Genomic DNA, 24,278 nt, shown 5'->3' with positions numbered 1-24,278 from the left:
AATTTAACAGGTAATAACGAATTAAACGATAAGATAACTTGGTAACTAACTTTTTTGGTAAACTAACGATGTTAGTTTTGGTGAAACTAACATCGGACACTGACAAATGCATCACACACTCATAATTAGCATATTCTCTGAAAACGAACTTGATACGATAGCGATTAATCTCTAAAACAGGTGGCAACGTAACTTTTGTTTGAGACCGAACCGTTGGGACATTGATCCGCAGACATATGATCATGATGAATTACATGGTACACCCAAAATTAGCGTATCCTACGATAATGGATCCCCTTCAGGCAATAATTTATCCTAAAAACAGGTGGTAAATTAGCGGTAACTTTTCCAAGTACAAAAAGTTCTCGCTAAGTACTCGTTCCCGAGTGTCTGGTACATGGGCATTGTACCCTCTTCCTTGCAGGTATGTATATTTTAAAATATTGTTGGTGTTATTGTATGCTAAATAACATCATGAAGGCTTTTATATTCACTGAAGCAAGTCTGTCTAACTGATGACATTATAGGTTGTCTCTACGTTCACCGAGGCAGGTCTGCCTAACAGATAACACTATAGGGCGTCTCTACGTTCACCGAGGCAGGTCTGCCTAACAGATAACACTATAGGGCGTCTCTACGTTCACCAAGGCAGGTCTGTGTAACAGATGACATTATAGAGGCGTCAACATTCTCCTGTACACTTTGTGTAGGCTAAACGAGTTCATTTTTTATCGGCATTAAAAGTGTTTAAAAACGTCCCTATATATATAACACTTGTATTGTGTTCAGTTCTCAGGTGTGCATACAGGTGTGGAGGTGGAGGTGAAGGTGTGGGCGTGCAACAGTCTACAGTGTAGTGACTGGACGGTGGAGCGGTACTGGACCAGGCCACAGCCACCACAAGTGACCTCAGAGCTCCAGTGGCTCACAGATTCAAACAACTCTATTACCATCAGTCTGCCAGATGTGTCCTCCTTTCCAGTGTGGGTATTATGTGGTGATGTGTAGGTACTATGAGGGTCTGTGTGGGTACTATTTGGCACTGAGTGGGTGCTGCGTGGGTACTATGTGGGGCTGTATCAGTACTATGTGGTGGTGAGTGGGAACTGTATGGGGCTCTGTGGGTACTATGCTCTGCTGTTTATATGCTATTTGGACTTGTGTGGTGTACTATGCGGTGCTGTGTGAGTACTTTGTTGTACTGTGTGGGTAATATGTGTGGCTGCGTGAGTAATATGTGTGTACGATGTGGTGCTGTGTTAGTACTATGCGGTGCTGTGTGTGTTCTATGTGAGTATTATGGGGTGCTGTGTGAGTACTTTGTGGTACCGTGTGGGTAATATGTGTGGCTGCGTGAGTAATATGTGTGTACCATGTGGTGCTGTGTTAGTACTATGCGGTGCTGTGTGTGTTCTATGTGAGTATTATGGGGTGCTGTGTGTGTTCTATGTGAGTATTATGGGGTGCTGTGTGTGTTCTATGTGAGTATTATGGGGTGCTGTGTGAGTACTATGTTGTGCTGAGTGGGTACTATATGGGGCTATGTGGGTACTATGCTCTGCTGTTTATATGCTATTTGGACTTGTGTGGTGTACTATGCAGTGCTATGTTGGTACTATGTATTGCTGTGTGGTTATTACGTGGTGGTGTGTTGGTACTGTGCAGTGTTATGTGGGTACTGTGTGGTGCTGTTGGTACTTCATGGTGCTGTGTGGGTACTTCGTGGTGCTGTGTGGGTACTTCGTGGTGTTGTGTGGGTCCTTCATGGTGTTGTGTGGGTACTTCGTGATGTTGTGTGGGTACTTCGTGGTGCTGTGTGGGTCCTTCGTGGTGTTGTGTGGGTCCTTCATGGTGTTGTGTGGGTACTTCGTGGTGTTGTGTGGGTCCTTCGTGGTGTTGTGTGGGTCCTTCATGGTGTTGTGTGGGTACTGTGTGGTGCTGTTGGTACTTCATGGTGCTGTGTGGGTACTTCGTGGTGCTGTTGGTACTTCATGGTGTTATGTGGGTACTGTGTGGTGCTGTTGGTACTTCATGGTGCTGTGTGGGTACTTCGTGGTGTTGTGTGGGTACTTCGTGGTGCTGTTGGTACTTCATGGTGCTGTGTGGGTACTTCGTGGTGTTGTGTGGGTACTTCGTGGTGCTGTGTGGGTCCTTCGTGGTGTTGTGTGGGTACTTCGTGGTGCTGTATGGGTACTTCGTGGTGCTGTGTGGGGGACTTCGTGGTGCTGTGTGGGTACTTTGTGGTGCTGTGTGGGTACTTTGTGGTGCTGTGTGGGTACTTTGTGGTGCTGTGTGGGTACTTTGTGGTGCTATGTGGGTACTATGTGGTGTTGTGTGGATATTTTGTGGCGTTGTGAGTGAACTTTATGCAATAATTATGTAATATGGGGGCAGCAGGTCCAAGTCGACTCCCTCACCACCTCCACCATACGCCTGGACTAGTGGAGCTAGTCATCCAGGTCACTAGCCACTGGTGGAGCGAGTCATCCAGGTCACTAGCCACTGGTGGAGCTAGTCATCCAGGTCACTAGCCACTGGTGGAGCTAGTCATCCAGGTCACTAGCCACTGGTGGAGCGAGTCATCCAGGTCACTAGCCACTGGTGGAGCTAGTCATCCAGGTCACTAGCCACTGGTGGAGCGAGTCATCCAGGTCACTAGCCACTGGTGGAGCGAGTCATCCAGGTCACTAGCCACTGGTGGAGCTAGTCATCCAGGTCACTAGCCACTGGTGGAGCGAGTCATCCAGGTCACTAGCCACTGGTGGAGCGAGTCATCCAGGTCACTAGCCACTGGTGGAGCGAGTCATCCAGGTCACTAGCCACTGGTGGAGCGAGTCATCCAGGTCACTAGCATTTCAATATTCACAAAGAAATGTAAAGTACCAGTAGCGCGAGCACAGATACAGGGGAGATACCAGCAGCACTTAAATCTGCAGATATATCTCTGCACAAAAGGGGGGAGTAAAGCCTTGGCGAAACATAATAGGCCAGTTGCATTACCATCGCACATAAAAGTTTTTAAAATAGTGATTAGGAATAAATTTTCTAGTTCTATGGAAAATAATGAGTTACACAACCCAGGACAACATGGATTTAGAGCGGGAAGATCCTGTCTGTCACAGTTACTCAACCATTATGACAAAATCACAGAAGCTCTAGAAGAAAAGCAAAATGCAGATGTAGTATACACAGACTTTACAAAGGCATTCGACAAATGTGATCATGGAGCGATTGCACACAAAATGAGGTCAATGGGAATAACTGGTAAAGTAGGACGCTGGATATTTATTTTCCTTTCGAATAGAACACAAAGAGTAACAGTTAATCAAATAAAATCAAGTCCAAGCGCAGTTAAAAGCTCTGTACCTCAAGGTACAATCCTTGCACCACTGCTGTTCCTTATTCTCATATCAGATATAGATAAAAATACAAGTCACAGCTTCGTGTCATCCTTTGCAGATGACACAAAAATCAGCATGAAAATTTCCTCTGCGGAAGACATGGAAAAATTACAAGCAGATATCAACAAAGTTTTCGATTGAGCAGCAGAAAATAACATCATGTTTAATAGCGATAAATTCCAGGTACTCAAGTACGGCAAAAATGAGGACCCAGAACATTATAAAGGGTACAAAACACAATCGATTCTGCCCATAATAGGTAAACAGCATGTCATGGATTTGGGAATAATGATGTCCGACGATCTAACGTTTAGGGAGCATAACCAAGCAAATATTGCGTCAGCCAGAAAAAAAGATAGGATGGATTACGAGAACTTTTAAATCCAGGGATCCCATCACGATGGTTGTACTCTTCAAGTCACTAGTGTTGTCCCGTCTCGAGTACTGCTCAGTACTCACTTTCCCCTTCAGAGCAGGAGAGATTGCTGAAATAGTGGAATACAGAGAACATATACGGCACGTATAGACGCGATAAAGCACCTAAATTATTGGGATCGTCTCAAAGCTCTCCAAATGTACTCACTAGAAAGGAGACGAGATACCAAATAATATACACATGGAAAATACTGGAAGGCTAGATCCCTAATCTACACAGTAAAATAACAACGTACTGGAGTGAACGATATGGAAGAGAATGCAGAAAAGAACCAGTGAAGAGCAGAGGTGCCATAGGCACAATCAGAGAACATTGTATAAACATCAGAAGTCCGCGGCTGTTAACGTCCTCCCAGCGACTAGAAGGAATATTGTCGGAACAACCGTGGACATCTTCAAGAGAAAACTAGACTGTTTTCTAAAAGACGTTCCGGACCAACCGGGCTGTGGTGGGCCTGCGGGCCTGCGGGCCGCTCCAACCAACAGTCTAGTAGACCAAACTCTCACAAGTCAAGCCTGGCCTCGGGTCGAGCTTGAGGAGCAGAAGAACTCCCAGAACCCCATCAACCAGGTATCAACCAGGTGGAGTGAGACATCCAGGCCACTAGCCACTAGTGGAGCGAGTCGTCCAGGCCACTAGGAATACTTGTCGGTCCATTAACTCGGGTCGCCAGTGTCCACAGGCAACATGTGACAACATTTGTTTACGTAAAACCTTCGTGCCAGGCCTATCTGTTCTTGCATGAGTTCATAAGGGCCCTGAAACCCTCACTGTCCACATTCACTGAATGATTCTCTATACAGATTCCTGTTAGCTACTCTGATGACCGCCTCCTTTGCGTGTCTGTTGATATGGTTCGCTTGATAGGTGCTTCTGGAGACTGATCTGGCACTATATTTGCTACTATATCCATTTTTTATATCTTCTTCCGGGGCTTACTTCCTCAATTGTGAAACGGCCTTCTGGTCATCTCGAGTCATCATTCTCATTACCTTACATTTACTATTGTTGAAGTCGAGCAGCCATCTCTCAGATCAGACCGGCGGTCTTTCCTGACCATCCAGGGGTATTCTGGTGTAATTTTCCACCCTAATTCTTGTTAGTAATGATCTGTGAACTAGTGTAAGCAGTCATATAATGTTTCAATTACATTTCTTAAATTATTCATGAAGTTTAAAACTGTTTGTGTTTATTGGTCACAGTGAACAAAACCCATGATAGGATTTATGTGTTCAGCTCACATATTCCTTGATAACTCCCAAGCTGTAACCTCTCTCCACATATTGTAAGTTAAGACTACATGTGACTTGTGTTGCTGCAGGTACCAGTGGGTTGTGGTGACCCGGGCTGGAGAAGACTCTGAGAGTGCTGAAGAGGTCGGCACCCGGGCCAAGAGTCTGGTCCGTGGGTTACAGGACACACTGAGGCAGGTCGAGGGAGCCCAGGAGGGGGCCCAGGAGGGGGCCCAGGTGAAGAGGAAAAGCAAAGCAGGGATGGAGGAGTGGGTCGCTGCCAGACTTTACCAGGTGGGTGTGAATAGTGCGTTTGACCACTTATCCATGATTTTTTTTTTGGAGGGGGGGGGGGGAACCGCTCCTGTGTCACACTGGACACAGTGGTTACACACTCCCCTGGCATTCCGCGAGCGCTATGTCATGGGTTCGTATCTTGGCCGGGGAGGATTTACTGAGCGCAAATCCTTAACTGTAGCCTCTGTTTAACTCAACAGTAAAATGTGTACTTGGTTGTAAAAACGATTCTTCGCGGGGGTCGTATTCCAGGGACCTGCCCGAAACGCTACGAGTACTAGTGGTTGTACATGAATGTAACAACTCTTGTAGATATCTACCAAAAAAAAAAAAAAAAAAAAAGAATGAACGAACTCTCAAAAGGCGCTGCTGTGTCATATAATTTAATACTTATTTTTTTCAGAACCTCGTTTCTCGTTTCTGTTTGTTTAAAATAGTATCAAGTCCATTATCGGAAAATGTGTTCATAGAAGTTTGTTAAAGAATTCTTATGTATAAAATATACATTTTATTACCGTTCAGAAGTAAAGTTTACAGAGTTCCCATAACCAGAGAATATGTTCATTAGGAGTTCATTAACTAATCCCTACCTACAAATTGTAGTTCTTAACCCCCCCCCCTCCCTACCCCCATCCGCCAACACTTGCATCCCCCAGAGCCAACTATTTTAGGGTAAATATATAGAGTTTTACTCCTTGCTGTAGTCTTGAAGAGTTCTTAAGGAGAAAAAAAAACTCAACAGTCTTAAACAGATATGTTTAAAAGATTATTCCCAGTATTAGATATTAGTTCTACGACCCAGCTCAATACGTTAATAAGTGTAGTTTCACTACTAGTAGCCTAATTTTTGTCCAATTTAAAATGTCTATGTCTACGTCATATTTTAGACGTAGTAAGGAAAGAAGATAGAGTTACCGTGCTCCAGCTGTTGTCCCCTGCCTTTGCTTACTCTTATAACTTCATTAATATCTATCCGAATCCCTTGAAATTTCAAACAGTTACATTTCGGACGTAGTAAATAAGATCAAAGCAGTTATCGAGCTCCGGCTCTTGTCCCTGCCTTAGTTAATTCGTACAACTTCGCTAATAGCAAATCAATTTCCCTGAGATTTAAAATCGTTTTATTTCGGACAAAGGAAATCCGATCAAAGCAGTAACCGAGCTTTGGCTCTTGTCCTCCACCTTAGTTTACTCCCATAACTTTGCTAATAACAATTTAATATCTGTAAAATTTAAAACAGGTGTAATTCAGACCTAGAAAGAAAATAAAACAGTGATATCAAATTCAGCTCATGTTCCTCGCTATAGATCACTCCTGTATTTTCAGTTAAACTTCCCTAAGAATTAAAATATAGATCTTTCAGACCAAGAAGTCAGGCACTTTTATCTACCGCCGCCGTCTCCTATCACTCCTGTCACCGCCTGCCGTCTCCTGTCACGTCTCCTATCACCAATGTAAACAATAAGTTGTACCCCCCTCCTGCAATACCCATGTATGCAAATACACACTCTCCAGGTAATTAGGAATCTGTCATAATATGCCTTATCTCTCCTTCCCTTTCCCAAAAAACCACCCAACATATCTACCTTCCCCTTAATCATCTCACCCATGCACCGCCCACTATCTTATCTCTTCTTTCACTCACCAGCTCCCTGCCCACCTATCTTCTCCCTCTCTAACCAATACCCTCCACCCCCGATATTTTCCCCCTCCCTCACCCCCTACTTTCCCCAGCACCCCACGCCCTTATCTTCCCCTACGCCACCCAAACCGCCCCCTTCCCCCAGATCCATTCTCAACTTTGCCCCCGCGAGAATTTGATTTTGAATTTGTATTCTACATCTTTAATATTCTGTTATTATCTGTTCCATAAGACGAAGTCTCACATTACTAAGTTTCTTGTAAATACATTTATTACTAATAATCTTATTGTATTTTTGTCAATACTCGAGTGTAAATACGCAACATCTCTATATTCCCTCTACATGGTCATTCCATATTTGATAGATGTTCTCTCCAGATTCTGCTAATTTTCACAGCATGTTCTCTGTACAGCTTGTTACACGTTATTCATGTTCTCTGCAAATACACTTCATTTTTCGCCTGTTTCTCCATGTTCATCGCATTCTCATTCATGTTACCTGTATTCTTTTCATGTTATCTTGTATTCTATATAATATATATATATTATATATATTATATATATATATTATATATATAATATATATATATATATATATATATATATATATATATATATATATATATATATATATATATATATAGTGTGTGTGTGTGTGTATACTGGCAGCAGGTTTTCTTTCAAACGTGTCTCATTGAATATGACCGCATATTCTGTATTTAGTATTTTCTGATTTAGGGCTTCTATCACTCTATTTTCTTAGCATCAAGGCTTAGCTGAAATAGGAGTCCTCCAGAACTCATTTTCGTAATTTTAAAGTGAAGAAAAGAAGTGAATTACTATAGAATGTATTACACATATTTATACAATTTGCACAACGTTAGGAACCTCCATGGTTCATTCTCAAGTGAAAGGAATTTTCAGGTTTGGTTGATTTTATACCCGCACTGGGTCAGGTGATAAGACAATGAAGGTGAAAACATGGGGGGATACATAAGAACATAAGAATAGAGGTAACTGCGGAAGGCCTATTGGCCCATACGAGGCAGCTGCTATCTACGTACAAAGATTAATCAAGTGCAATTGGCCTGTTATGTTGAACGGTGTCTTCTGTGTATTTATGTATTTATTTCTTGAGCCCTTCTTGAGCCCGGATGGGCACATGTATAAGCAAGTAGATGGGGTCGCCATGGGTTCTCCCCTAGGTGTCCTGTTTGCGAACTTCTACATGGGTACCATCGAACAAAAGGTCTTAGTCGACATGAAATTGAAACCGGCCATATACTGCAGGTTTGTTGACGACATTTTTACACAGGTATCTGATGTCAGACATCTGCAGGAGCTGAAGGAGGCATTTGAGCGGAATTCTGTGTTGCGTTTCACTTACGAGATGGAGAAGGATGGGAAGCTGCCCTTTCTAGATGTAACAGTCATGGAAAGGAGCGGAGATTTCCACACTGCAGTCGTCACTAAGGAAACAAACATAGGAATGTGCCTAAATGCCAACAGTGACTTCCCAGACCGGTACAAGAGGAGTGTCGTTAACGCTTATGTCGACCGTGCTCTTAGCCACAGCTCAGAATGGAAACAAGTGGATGAAGAACTCTGTAGGGTAAGGCAGGTCTTAGTCAACAACGGCTTCTCCAATGGTTTCGTTGAAGACATCAAAGAAGGAAGGTGAAACGCCATGCAACCTCTGAAGAGACAACTAACACAACACCTGTACCCCCTATTAGACTATTTTACAGAAACTTCTTTTCCACAGCCCATAAAACGGAGGAAAGGGTCCTGAAAGATATTGTTAATAGAAACGTTATCCCTACAGACAAAAATCAGAAGATACAATTGACGATTTACTATAAAACCAAGAAAACGGCCAACCTACTCATGAGAAACTCTCCAGACACAAAGCAGAACGCTTTAAAAGAGACCAATGTCGTCTATGCCTTCAAATGCCCACTTGGGGACTGTAAGCCTCAAAGAATTCAGTATATAGGCAAGACGACAACATCTCTTTCCAGGCGATTAACGATGCATAAGCAACAGGGCTCCATTAAGGAACATATAATCTCTTCCCACAACCAGACCATCACCAGAGAAGTTTTAACAAAAAACACGGAAATCATCGATAGATACAGCGATAGCAGGCGGCTTGATATCTGCAAGGCACTACACATTAAGAAGTCGACACCAGCAATCAACAGCCAATTAATGCACAACTATATTCTACCCACTTCAAGACTCCGCACCAATATAGAAGCATCAAGAAATATGGGCCAATAGGCCCTTTGCTGTTACTTCCATTCTTCCCTTTAACTTACAAAATATTATACCCATTGTTTCGTGTTCTGTCTTGTGTTGAAAGTTTGTTTTCACCTCATCCAAAACTGTTGTAACATATCACCTCACCCAAATGCAGGTTTAAAATCAAAGCTGTTTAAACTCTGTTTAGTGTTTGCAGGATATAGTTGTGTGTGTAAACTAAAGTCTTTGAAAATGTAATAAGTTATTACGAAACGCGTTCAAGTGTCACGTCAGACTAGAAATAAAAATGAATTTTGGAGAATTGATTTTTCAATTACCCTCAACAGTGAAAAGAACCATAAGAAATATTGAGAAAATTCGTGTTAGATATATTAATCTTACTTTTTCGGTCATATTTAATAATATAACTTGTGTTAGTATATTTGTATGTTTAACCAAGTTTATATAATGTGCAAAAGCTTGAAAGAGTGTATATACAAGAGTACTTGTGAAAGTTTGAGAAAGTGAGTAAGTTATTAAACAGTATGTGTGAGTGCAAGTCTGGGTTGTTTGTGAAAGTGAACCGAGTATTTGTGTATTTTGTATAAGTTAGTGAATGTCATTATAATTGTGTAAGTTTCTACATATTTTGTATATAAGGAGTTTGTATGTGCAAATGCGTGTTTATAAATGTAAGTGTATGTGTATTTGCAAGTTTGAGTATGAGTATGTGTTTTGTCAGAGTTGTATGACTATTAGTTTATGCTAGTTTGTAATCATAATTGTATGTGTAAATGAGATTGTGACATATTTGTGTAAGTATTTATGCAATTTATGTAAAAGTTTGTGTTAGGGTATTGTAAGTTAAGTTTATACATGTTTGCGAGTGTAATATCAAAGTTCTGGTTTGTAACTGCAAGTGTTAAAAGGGTCTTATCTGGGTAAATATATGACGAGTTGATGTTTCGGAGAGAATAAGATGATGCTTTAAATAAGTTATGTTACATAAGTTAAGTTAATAAGTTATGCAAGATAGGTTGTCAGGATAGGTAAGTTACATAAGGTAAGTTAGGTTATGTAAGTTACATCAGCTAGGGGGGGGGATAGATTAGTTACCTCGGGGAGGATAGGCAAGTAGGAGAGGTTAAGTAAGTTACGTTTTGTAAATTAAGTTAGTTAGCAAGCTATGTAAGTTGGGTCATGAGTTGGGATCGAGCTGTCGATTAATTAAATAAGTCCAACACATTTAAATATATAAGTTTAGTTATCTAGTTTAGATTTAACTTATAATTACTTCCAGGTATCCTAATGTGATTTCCTCTGGGCAAAATCAGGTGTCGTACCTCTCAGCCTAACCCATTGTCAGGTGCGACACATGTTACTTGGTTAAGTTTTGATTAAGGTCATTAAATAATAAGTTAGGTAAAGAAATATATCACGGCTATATTCAACTATATTACCAAACACCTAGGTACATCATATGTATAGTTATATATACATGGATAGGCCCAAAGTTAATGAGATGGCCGTCACTCGCCAATCATAACGGTTCACTTCAGAACCTTTTACTTCTCTTAACCGGTTCTACTACTCCAAAACTCCAGAGCAGAGTTATTGAAACTCCCTCAGACAACTAAACTTCCACGACGGTTTGATATACTGTACTCTTAAGCGTCGGTAGAAATTTTCTAACTCCTTAGGCGACTTAATATTCTTACTATGTCGATGGAGACGGTAGATTTCTGAGACGTTGGCGTTGACCCCAACTAGATCCTACTGGCCATATTTATAAAGAGAGTGGAGCACATTGTCACAAATTAGATGCAAGACTGGCCACACACGACTACGCCAAGTCGACTGGATGGGAGTGAGTAGAGTACTGCTTTGCTCACGATTCGGCAGGTACTCATTGCCTCGCCCGGTGGCTTTGATTGGCCATCAGAATTCCAGCCACCGGACGAGTCATGCCGCACTGGTCGTTAACAACCTTCATGATCGTTACCCTTGTTCTCCCTGCAACATTTTAAGTGGGAACATTACTCTTAAATATTACAACGTCTATCTCGATGCGACGATATAACACGACGAACACCTTTACGTAACACAAGTGAGTTACATCAGGTAGTGAGGGGATAAGTAAATAAGTTACCTCAGGTAGGGTTGATTATGTGTGGAAAGTTATGTTGTGTAAGTTATGATAAGTTATGGTAAGTTACATTATGAAGGAGAGAATGGATAAGTTTGGGTAGGTAAGTTACAATAGGATAGGCTATCACAGGAAAATCAGGGTAGGTGGGATAAAGTATTGTTGTCCAGAAAATGGTTTAAAACAAAGTGGATGAGAGAATACATTTTAACAGAATAATTAAGCAACGGAAATGCAAGTTTGTTAAGAAAATGTGAACTATTTTCTTAAAGAGTCATGTTTTGTGAGATTTATTATTATCAGAGATGTAAAACATAGTAAAATGCTGTTAATTAACATACAGGTCTTAGTATCTTTGTATTAAGTTGATTAATTAAAAGTTTTGTCATAGATATAATATAAAGTTACGAAAAGTTATTGTATAAACAAGTTACATTATAAGATATGTCTTTGGTAAAGTTTGTCTTGCTAATAATAATATATATAACAAAGAAAAATCTAGTGAATACTGGATGTTACATAAATAAGAAAGGTTACGAAAAGTTGTACATGTTTAGCTTGAAATAATACTTAAAGTTGATTGAGACTTCATAATGATGTGTCTTAGTAAGTTTACTACAGATTATAGTTGATATATATCCTTTGAAAAAGATACCTTTGACTACCTATTTATTTATTGAATGAAGAACAATGTGTGTTACAATGTATCATCTGAAGCATAAAAATGCCTTATAAATTACAAATGTTAATTAATTACATCGGAACGTGTTATTGCTATCTTGGAGAGATTATTAAAATGCCCGAAGATGTTTCAAAGCATATTCCTGATGTCTCCGAGTGTTTCTTTGATGTCTCAAACAGTTTCTTTGATGTCTATGAGATTGTCTTTGGTGTGTCTGTGTGTATTCATGATGACTTTGAGAATAATTTTGCTGCTTCTGAATGTAACCCATATGACTTTGAGATGATCTTTGATGTTTCTGGGTGCATTATTGAAGTCTTTGAGTGCATTTTTGATGTCTTTGAGTATGTTCTTGATGTCTCTGAGTGTATCTTGGTGTCTTTGAGAATATTGTTGGTGACTGAGGGTATCCTTCTTACATAAAGAGAGCATGAGAGTATTATGTAAAGCATTAAGATGTCATAGAGATTATCTTTGATATCTTTGAGATTATTAAGTAGCATAAAGATGCAATGAAAGCTTTATTTGATGCGTACAGATGGGTCAGAGAGTAGCTTTAGTTAGAAATATTATGAAGAAATTATCTTTGATTTTTTTTCCTACTCCATAAGGATAATATTAGTTAAGAAAGTGTTGAAAGAAGTCACACTTGACTGCTTTCAGTTGAGTGAAGTGTAATGTTAGTTAAGAAATGATTCAAGGAAGTTACAGTTGACTATTTTCAGCTGTGTGAAATGTGATGTTAGTTAAGAAACATTAAGAAAAGATTGTCTTAGTAAATTTATTACAGCATAAAGTGTAGTTTTGTTTAAGAACAGTGTTGATAAGATATATTATGTTGGTTAAGAAATATATTGACATAGTTGTTTAAAAATAAACATAAATAAATACTTTGTAATAAATAATTTGTAAATAACTAAAATATTTGTAACTAATTAATTTGAAATTAAATAATTTGCAACTAATTAGTTTGAAAACTAAATCATTTGTAACTAATTAATTTGAAAACTAAATAAAATTTAACTAATTAATTTGAAAACTAAATAAAATGTAACTAATTAATTTGAAATTAAATAATTTATAGCAAAATTTGTTGGTTAACCGTATTGCTGTTGATAATACATAACAATAAACAAGTTATTGAATGACAGAAACAATTGTACATTTGGTATAAGAAACAGAGAACATCTAAGACTATAAAAAGATCACAGAGAACATGCGGAGGACATGAATTGAACTTGCGGAGAACGTAAAAACGTAAAGAGAATATACAGAGTATACCAAGAATGAACAAAGAACTAGTGAACAACATGCTAAGAACCTTCCGTGAATATAAATAACGTGTATTAAGTTGTACAGAGAACATGCTGTGAAAATTTAGAAAACACGGAGGGAAGATGTAAATGATGGAGGTGTTGAGTAGTATCATTTTAATAATGACAAAATATGATAAGATAGTAAGGTAATATAGTAAGATATGGTAATAGCTGTTTAAGTCTTATGGAGCATGCAAAGAAAACATAGAATATATAAGGGGAATGAAAAGAATAAAGGGGACATGGGAAAACATAGAATATCTAAGGTAATGAAAAGAATTCAGGGAACATGAAAGAGAATGCGTTGAATACGGAGAAGCAAGCAAAAAATATGATTTGTACTTGCAGAGAACATGAATAATGTGTAACAAGTTGTACAGAGAGTTACACAACAGAGAGCTGTGCTGTGAAAATTTGCAGAATATGGAGAGAATATCTAACAAATATGTAATGACCATGCAGAGGGAATATAGAGATGATGCGTATTTACACTCGAGTATTGACAAATATATAGTAAGAAGATTATTAGTAATAGATGTATTTACAAGAAACTTTGTACTGTGAGACAATGTCTCATGGAACAGATAATAACAGAATATTAAAGATGTAGAATACAAATTCAAATTCTCGCGGGGTCAAAGTTGAGAATGTATCTAGGGGAAGGGGGCGGTTTGGGTGGCGTAGGGGAAGATAAGGGCGTGGGGTGCTGGGGAAAGAAGGGGAGTGAGGGAGGAGGAAGAGATCAAAGTAAATAAGATCAAAGCAGTTACCGAGCTGGAGCTCGGTAACTGCTTTGATCTTATTTACTGCCTCTTAAATGTAACGGTTTTAAATTTCAGTTGATTTGGATGTATACTAATGAGGTTATAAGAGTAAGCTAAAGCAGGGGACAATAGCTGGAGCTCGGTAACTCTATTTTCCTTTCTTACTTCGTCTGAAATATGACTGTTTAAACTGGGTAAAAATTGGGCTACTAGTAGTGAAACTACACTTATTACCGTATTGAGCCGGGTCGGAGAACTAATATCTGACTTAGAATTATATTTTAAAAATATCTGCTAAAGACAGTAGAGTTTATTTTTGTTCATAAAAACTCTTTAAGGCCGGAGCGAGGAGTAAAACTCTTAAAATATTTACCCTAAAAGAGGTGGCTCTGGGGGATGCAGGTGTTGGGGGTTGGGGGTTGGGAGGGGAATAGGGGGGTTTAAGAACTACAATTTGTAGGCAGGGATTACTTAACAAACTCCTAATGAACAAATTCTCTGAACATGGGGACTCTGTGAACTTTATTCTTGAACTGGTATAGAATGTATATTTTATACATAAGAATTCTTTAACAAACTTATATGAACATATTTTCCGAAAATGGATTTAACAAGATTTTACAAACAAAAACGAAACTGAAAAAAATTCAGTCATAAACTATTTGACACAGCCGTGCCATTTGGGAGCGCATTCAATCTGGTGTGCCACAGCGGCGCCTTTCCCAAAAATACGAAAAAATCATCGCTAAGTGGTCAAATCCACTACTGGTGTGATGTGTCAAGTTCCCGATACGAGACGACTGTGCTCTGACAAGTCTGAATTATGTAGGTTATGTGAACCTTAAAAGACGTCTGATTTGCTCCGTATGTGGAGTGTGTGAGGAGTGTCAAGTGTGTGAAGAGCGTCAAGTATAGGAGGAGTGTCAAGTGTATGAGGAACATCAAGAGAGTGGTGAGGTAACTGAGAGAGAAACAACCCCAATAATAACACTCTACAACCCTTGGTCCACAACAGGAGGCCGACAACATAACCCAGGAGTTTGTGGTTGGTGACGGCCGGGTGTGGGGAGGCTACCACAACTATCAACTCCAGACTGGTGCTTCCTACTGGCTCACTGTTATCACCGAGACGACTGCAGGTACGTGGTCCTTGTCCTTGTTATGACACCTCCATGATACTATGGCGGGGGTGTGGTCCTTGTCCTTGTTATGACACCTCCATGACACTATGGCCGGTACGTGTTCCTTGTCCTTGTTATGACACCTCCATGACACTATGGCCGGTACGTGTTCCTTGTCCTTGTTATGACACCTCCATGACACTATGGTGGGGGTGTGGTCCTTATCCATGCTAGGGCACGTCTATGACACAAGGCAGGTATGTATTCGGTATGTATTCATCTAGTTGAATTCACCTAGTTGTGCTTGCGGGGGTTGACTCTTCTTTTTCGGCCCGCCTCTCAACTGTCACTAACTACTATTTTTTTTCCACACACACACCTACACACAGAAAGCTGCCCGTAGAGTTGTTTAACTCCCAGGTACCTATTTACTGCTAGGTAACAGCGGCATCAAGGTGAAAGAAACTTTGCCCATTTTGTTTCTGCCATCAGCCGGGATCGAACCTGGATCCCAGGATTACGAATCCCGAAAGCTGTCCACTCAGCTATCAGGCCCCCATGGTCATTGAATGGATATAAAGTTATTTATGAAATGAAATATCATTAATAATTTCCCTGATGGGCGACTCGTCTCGTGTCCTAACCAGAATTCCTAAATATATATTATTTCTGGCCAACAATAAGCTAGATAGAACTGGAATCGGAAAGATCACCTCCCATAGTAGTACACGATGAATGTGTTGATAATGGGAGCACTGTACATCCCATAACACTACGTCCAAGGACACTTTTGTGTGGAGCTTGAAGTGAGCTCCATACGAGACTTCTTTGTTAAATTAATAATGGCGGCTACAGGCCTCCTTCCACTGACGCATCCGGTCTTCTCCAGATGCGTTTTATCAAGAAGTGGAAAGCGAGCCCACATTTACTCTATTTTAATACTGATAATTAAGTTGTTTCAAGGGAAGCGTTATTATGATGTTTACAGTCCAAAGACTGAGGTATTAAGATTTCCCATTAATATAGCACGTGAATTTAAAGGCGACATATGGCAATGATATCCCCCATTTTCTTCCAACGATATTTCTACTGTGTCTCATTTTCTATGAGTTATTTTGTAGTTGGAAAATTGTGTTGGTTTTTGCGACATGGAAATTAATAGGACTTAATAATCAACAATTGAAAATGGACTGATTGAAGATGATTGGTAGGATTAAGACTGGCTGATGACGTCATCAGAAACTAGGCATAAAGGAAGGAAGCTATTTGATCTCCACATAGAAGTATTTGTCGATGGAAATTAACCATTAATCATGGCAATGGAAAAAAATCTTTGTTGAATAGGAGTAATCATTAATCACCACCACGAAAAAATATTTGTCGACTACGAGCAATTGTTACTCATTGCCATGGATAATTATTTGTTAGTTATGAGCAATTGTTAATCACGACCTGAGATGTGGGATTTCTTTTAACTTCTGACTCCCTAAAATAAGGAACTAACTAGTCACTAGGAAACTGCTGTTTTCTTCTTGGGGTGATGGACTGTATTTATTTTGCGTTCCCCAACTGGCTCAGTTTTCCAACAGAAATGAGTCTGCTTTCATTAACTTGTTGAGTGAGAAAATCCTCACTTACCACTTGGTAAAAAGAATATGTATAAATGCAGCTACGTCCACTGAGTTCACTAAGGGCCCTAACAGCTGAGTGGATTCGAAGTCCAAAGGTTCCGAATTCGATCCGTGGTGGAGGCGAAAACAAATGGTCAGAATTTGGGCTGCTTCCTGGGGGTGTATAACAAAAAAGATGCCTGGTCGAGGACTGGGCTGCGGGGATGCTAAGGCCCGAAATAAAAAAAAATCAATCATCTCAAGATAGCTAGCACTGATACGGTGGCAAATTATTTTAGCCTATCCTTTTAATCCGGCACCTTGTCACATATGAATTATTATAAACAATGAAAATATTAAGTAATGATATGAATTTATCTGTTGCAACTGTTTAATTTGCCTTTAAGTAATTGCAATACATAAAATATTTGTCAAACACTGATTAACTTAGTTAATATGGTTTTAATTTAATGCTAATTTACTTACTGAGGTGAGCTTGTAAGCTCATTGTGATAACCGCAACTGCAATATAATGGGGTTAGTGGCACAAAAAGACATTGGAGCCAATCTCTAATTTCTGCACTACAAACCTCCCTTATTTTATTAAAATGCAGGTACAGAGCTCTATCTTCTTGTACAAAGATTTAACCCACTTGTAGGGCCAGTGCTTGTAGTGTTGTTCATAACTAATGCTGGAGTGGGGTTGCTGACTCTGTCGGTTTCTGGTTTAAGGCGTCAGGTGTTACAATCCACTCACAGTTTATGGTAAGATACACACTTGTTTCATTAAAATAGTGTCTTAATGTTTATGCACATTTATTTACAATTAACAATAGTAATAAGGCACCTGGTGTTGTTCTTCAGCTATATCTTGGTCTTGTTAGGCTCCATTTAGATTATGAAATTCAATTCTGGTCACCATACTACAGAATGAATATAAATTTACTAGAACATGTCCAGCATAGGATGATGAAGTTAATCACACAAATTAGAAACCTGGCATATGAAGAAAGATTGACAAAACTTTAATTACATTCTCTGGAAAGGCAAAGAATTAAGGGTGATATGATAGAGGTGTACAAGTGGATGAATGGACATAACAAAAGGGATATTAATAGGTATTAAAAGTATCAACACAAGACTGAACACGAAACAATGGGTATAAATTAGATAAGTTAAGATTTATGAAAGACCTGGGAAAATACTGGTTTGGTAACAGGGCTGCTAATTTGTGGAACCTATTACCGCATAACATAATAGAAGTAGGATTCCTTGATTGTTTCAAGCATAGGTTAGACATATATATGAATGGGATTGGGTGGATATAAATAGGAGCTGCCCCATATGGGCCAATATGCCTTTTGCAGTTACATTCTTTCATACGTTCATATGTAATGAAGTAGTCACACACACCTCTCACTGGTTTTATGGAAAGACACAATAAAAACACTTTAAATAGGGTGTCTTGCTTAGTATGCACATTGTACGTGCAGTTTACACCAACATTCAGTTCCAATGTTGTTAAATGGTGGTAATTAAGTAACTTGAACTTCCTGGAATATCCTCAAAGTGGAGGAGCTATATTTACAACTGTCATACCAGCGTCTGGACACAGATACGGTCAACATCAAGGCTGGTATAGTTACTCTTCCTGTCTTAATGATCCATTTATTCACACGTTAACCAAACGTATTTGGCTAAACAACTATTTATTGAGTATATATGCATTTATTTTGGCATATTACAATGATATGCTTATAGCTGCTAGATGTAATTACATATCCTGATTTGGATTCATTTATGGAGAGACAGCATATCTTGAGGTTGTCTTGACATGATTTCGGGGCTTTTAGTGTCCCCGGGGCCCGGTCCTCGACCAGGCCTCCGCCCCCAGGAAGCAGCCCGTGACAGCTGACTAACACCCAGGTACCTATTTTACTGCTAGGTAACAGGGGCATAGGGTGAAAGAAACTCTGCCCATTGTTTCTCGCCGGCGCCTGGGATCAAACCCAGGATCACAAGTCCCGCGTGCTGTCTGCTCGGCAGACCGGCTATATATCTCGACCATTTTGTGATTACCATCCCCTGGGATGGTAATCACAAAATGGTCGAGATATGCTGACTTGACACACACACACACTCTCTCTCTCAAGAGAGCTTGGCTTGTTCTATAAATAGCTATGTCTTCCCATGTGCTTCATAGACCATTACTAAGACATGTTATGCTATAATGTTGATGGAAAATATTCCACATTAAAAAAATATTTGTCATCTACGAGAAATTGTTAATTATTGCCTCAAAAATATTTGTCGACTATGGGCAGTTGTTAATCACAACCTCAGAAAAATATATATCGTCTACGAGAAGTTGTTAATGAGGTCATTGTCCTTGCTACAATGCGACCATGACACTATCAATGGTATGTGGTCCATGTTATATCGTGTTCATAAACCATGGCTGGTACGTGGTCCTTGTCCTTGACGCTACAACCAAACATTTGATTTCCAACCTTGCAAAGACAAACAAACGGACGGTTGATTGTATATATATATATATAAATATATATATATATATATATATATATATATATATATATATATATATATATATATATATATATATATATATATATATATATATATATATATATATGTCGTACCTTAGTAGCCAGAACGCACTTCTCAGCCTACTATGCAAGGCCCAAATTGCCTAATAAGCCAAGTTTTCATGAATTAATTGTTTTTCGACTACCTAACCTACCTAACCTAACTTTTTAGGCTACCTAACCGAACCTAACCTATAAAGATAGGTTAGGTTAGGTAGGGTTGGTATGTTCGGTCATATATCTACGTTAAATTTAACTCCAATAAAAAATTTTTTACCTCATACGTAATGAAATGGGTAGCGTTATCATTTCATAAGAAAAAAATTAGAGAAAATATATTATTTCAGGAAAACTTGGCTTGATAGGCAAATTGGGCCTTGCATAGTTGGCTGAGAAGTGCGTTCTGGCTACTAGGTACGACATATATATATATAAATATATATATATATATATATATATATATATATATATATATATATATATATATATATATATATATATATATATATATATATATATATATATATATATATATATATATATATATATATATATATATATATAACTGAAAACTCACACCCCAGAAGTGACTCGAACCCATACTCCCAGAAGCAACGCAACTGGCGTTGCTTCTATATAACTATATAACTATAACTATATAACGTTACAACTATATAAGGCGTCTTGTACATACCAGTTGCGTTGCTTCTGGGAGTATGGGTTCGAGTCACTTCTGGGGTGTGAGTTTTCAGTTGCATATTGTCCTGGGGACCATTCAGGCTTGTTCGCATATATATATATATATATATATATATATATATATATATATATATATATATATATATATATGAAATTAATATTAATATATATATATATATATATATATATATATATATATATATATATATATGAAATTAATATTAATATATATATATATATATATATATATATATATATATATATATATATATATATATATGAAATTAATATATATATATATATATATATAAATATAAATATATATATATATATATATATATATATATATATATATATATATATATATATATATATATATATATATATATATATATATATATATATATATATATATATATATATTATTAAATATGACCGAAAAAGTAAGATTAATAATTCTAACACGAATTTTCTCAATCTTTCGTACATTTCTTTTCACTGTTGGAGGTAATTCAAAAATCAATTCTCCAAAATTCATTTTTATTTCTAGTCTGATGCGAAACTTGAGCGCGTTTCATAAAACTTATTACATTTTCAAAGACTTTAAACATACACAACTGAATAGAACTTACATATCTCCGATTTGTTTATATCTACATTTGAGTGAGGTGGATAGGGTGAGGTGGTATTTAATAGGGTATTAATTTCATCAACACAAGACAGAACACGAAACAATGGGTATTGAAATGGAAGTGATTGTAGAAAGCCTATTGGTCCATATTTCTTGATGCTTCTATATTGGAGCAGAGTCTTGAGGTGGGTAGAATATAGTTGTGCATTAATTCTCTGTTGATTGCTGGTGTTGACTTCTTAATGTGCAGTGCCTCGCAAATTTCAAGCCGTCTGCTATCACTGTATCTATCGATGATTTCTGTGTTGTTTACTAGGATTTCTCTGGCGATGGTTTGGTTGTGGGAAGAGAATATATGTTCCTTAATGGAGCCCTGTTGCTTATGCATCGTTAAACGCCTAGAAAGAGATGTTGTTGTCTTGCCTATATACTGGGTTTTTAGGAGCTTACAGTCCCCAAGTGGGCATTTGAAGGCATAGACGACGTTGGTCTCTTTTAAAGCGTTCTGGTTTGTGTCTGGAGAGTTTCTCATGTGTAGGCTGGCCGTTTTTCTGGTTTTATAGTAAATCGTCAGTTGTATCCTCTGATTTTTGTCTGTAGGGATAACGTTTCTATTAACAATATCTTTCAGGACCCTTTCCTCCGTTTTATGAGCTGTGGAAAAGAAGTTCCTGTAAAATAGTCTAATAGGGGGTATAGGTGTTGTGTTAGTTGTCTCTTCAGAGGTTGCATGGCGTTTCACTTTCCTTCTTATGATGTCTTCGACGACATCATAAGTCGTATATATATATATATATATATATATATATATATATATATATATATATATATATATATATATATATATATATATATATATATATATATATATATATATATATATATATTATTAAATATGACCGAAAAAGTAAGATTAATAATTCTAACACGAATTTTCTCTATGTTTCAGTTCACATATCAATGTGAACTATGTTCAATCAGTTCTCCAAAATTCATTTTTATTTCTAGTCTGACGCGACACTTGAACACGTTTCGTAAAACTTATTACATTTTCAAAGTCTTTAGTTTACACACACACAACTATAACTGAACAGAGTTCAAACAGCTTCGATTTTATTTTTGGTGATGGTCTGGTTGTGGGAAGAGATTATATGTTCCTTAAAGAGCCCTGTTGCTTATGCATCGTTAATCGCCTGGAAAGAGATGTTGTTGAAATCGCCTGTTGAAAGAGATGCCTATATACTGAATTCTTTGAGGCTTAAAGTCCCGAAGTGGGCCTTTGAAGGCATAGACGACATTGATCTCTTTTAAAGCGTTCTGCTTTGTGTCTGGAGAGTTTCTCATGAGTAGGTCGGCCGTTTTCTTGGTTTTATAGTAGATCGTCAATTGAATCTTCTGATTTTTGTCTGTAGGGATAACGTTTCTATTAACAATATTTTCAGGAGCTTTTCCTCCGTTTTATGAGCTGTGGAAAAGAGGGTCCTGTAAAATAGTCTAATAGGGGGTACAGGTGTTGTGTTAGTTGTCTCTTCAGAGGTTGCATGGCGTTTCACCTTCCTTCTTATGATGTCTTCAACGAAACCATTGGAGAAGCCGTTGTTGACTAGGACCTGCCTTACACTACAGAGTTCTTCATCGACTTGCTTTCATCCTGAGCTGTGGCTGAGAGCACAGTCGACATAAGCGTTAACGACACTCCTCTTGTACCAGTCTGGGCAGTCACTGTTGGCATTGAGGCACATTCCTATGTTTGTTTCCTTAGTGTAGACTGCAGTGTGGAAACCTCCGCTCCTTTCCATGACTGTTACATCTAGAAAGGGCAGCTTCCCATCCTTCTCCATCTCGTAAGTGAAACGCAACACAGAATTCCGCTCAAATGCCTCCTTCAGCTCCTGCAGATGTCTGACATCAGATACCTGTGTAAAAATGTCGTCAACATACCTGCAGTATATGGCCGGTTTCAATTTCCTGTCGACTAAGACCTTTTGTTCGATGGTACCCATGTAGAAGTTCGCAAACAGGACACCTAGGGGAGAACCCATGGCGACCCCATCTACTTGCTTATACATGTGCCCATCCGGGCTCAAGAAGGGTGCCTCTTTAGTACAAGCTTGGAATAGTTTCCTTAGAATGTTTTCTGGTATGTCAAGAGGAGTACAGGCCGGATCACGATACCCCCTGTCCGCTATCATCCCGATTGTTTCATCCACAGGTACGTTGGTAAACAATGATTCTACGTCCAACGAGGCTCTTATTCCTGTGGCCCGTGTTCAACCCGTTCTCACACAAGACAGCACATATATGACTTAATGCTTAAAGTCAATATGTTGAATATGAATTAGTAAATATGTGATATATTCCCAGTTACTTTTTTTTCCAAGGCCCAATCTCTTCCTCACGTACCAATTTGCGTCTCACAGTACCCGTCCGTGAACCTAGATAGCAGAATAGTCGTGATTGGTTCAATTATAAGGAAAATTGTAGTTTTCAATCCCACATGGGTTGTGAAATTTACCTACTATTGTCCATGCTCTTAGAATATTACAGATCAGCTACTTTCTATTGAAGGCTCGTAGTTTTGTTTTGAGAAATATTAGTTGTTCTTAGTAAATTACAATAAGCACTAAAAATTATTATATAGAATAACAGTCCTTCACCAATCAATATTATATACCATAGTTTGTGCTTTACAAATATTTAAAGGATGTTTTGTAGGAACGCTAAGAGAAAACGATGTTACGTTGTAATGTCTATGGGGTAAACTACTGCAAACAGGATGGTATTGTGTTTACTATACCAACTACAGGATGGGTATATTGTCCACTACCACCTGTTAGGTGGGTAAGGGGTCCAATACCACCCACAGGATGGGTATGAGGGTCACATCCACCCACAGGATGAGTATGGGGATCACATCCACCCACAGGAAGGGTATGGGGTCCAATACCACCCACAGGAGGAGTATGGCGTCCACTACAACCCACAGGATGGGTATGGGGCTCCAACCACCCATAGAATGGGTATGGGGCTCCAACCACCCATAGAATGGGTATGGGGCTCCAAACTCCCATAGAATGGGTATAGGGTCCAATAACACCCACTGGATGTGTATGGCGTCCATTGTCGCGCGTCGAGCTCGTAAACCGCAGCATTCATCTCAGAACCATGCCTATTTCACGCCTATTCCTAAATAAACGTAAGAGTTTTATGTCACAAGAAAGATAGAAATATAAGCTTCATTCTAAATATCTTACCATGGGCATATTTAAATTTAACGCGAAGATGCATGTACTTTTATAATAGCCGAGCTCCGACCCCGGACAGATCGATCGACCGAGCAATTCTCTCTCAGAACAATGTTTATTTCACGAGAATTCGTTAATAAACATATATGTTTTATATGTCTCGAGAAAGGCAGACATGTAACGATTCTATTGTTACGTAAAGTAT

General features: G+C 38.6%; 1 protein-coding gene across 1 annotated transcript in view; it reads left to right on the top strand.

Moving 5' to 3' along the window:
- The window catches only part of LOC123773112 (angiopoietin-1 receptor-like), a 191,479-nt gene that overhangs the window by 124,855 nt on the left and 42,346 nt on the right, over positions 1-24,278 (top strand). Inside the window, exons 17-19 of the mRNA XM_069315142.1 lie at positions 790-983; positions 5,159-5,363; positions 15,177-15,300. Of these exons, the coding sequence (XP_069171243.1) occupies positions 790-983; positions 5,159-5,363; positions 15,177-15,300 (523 nt within the window). The remainder of the gene's footprint in view (positions 1-789; positions 984-5,158; positions 5,364-15,176; positions 15,301-24,278) is intronic.

This window comes from Procambarus clarkii, chromosome 81 (assembly GCF_040958095.1).
Source record: "Procambarus clarkii isolate CNS0578487 chromosome 81, FALCON_Pclarkii_2.0, whole genome shotgun sequence".
NCBI classification, from domain to species: domain Eukaryota; kingdom Metazoa; phylum Arthropoda; class Malacostraca; order Decapoda; family Cambaridae; genus Procambarus; species Procambarus clarkii.
The sequence above is the reverse complement of the archived record's forward strand: the minus strand, read 5'-3'. Positions and strand labels throughout refer to the sequence as shown.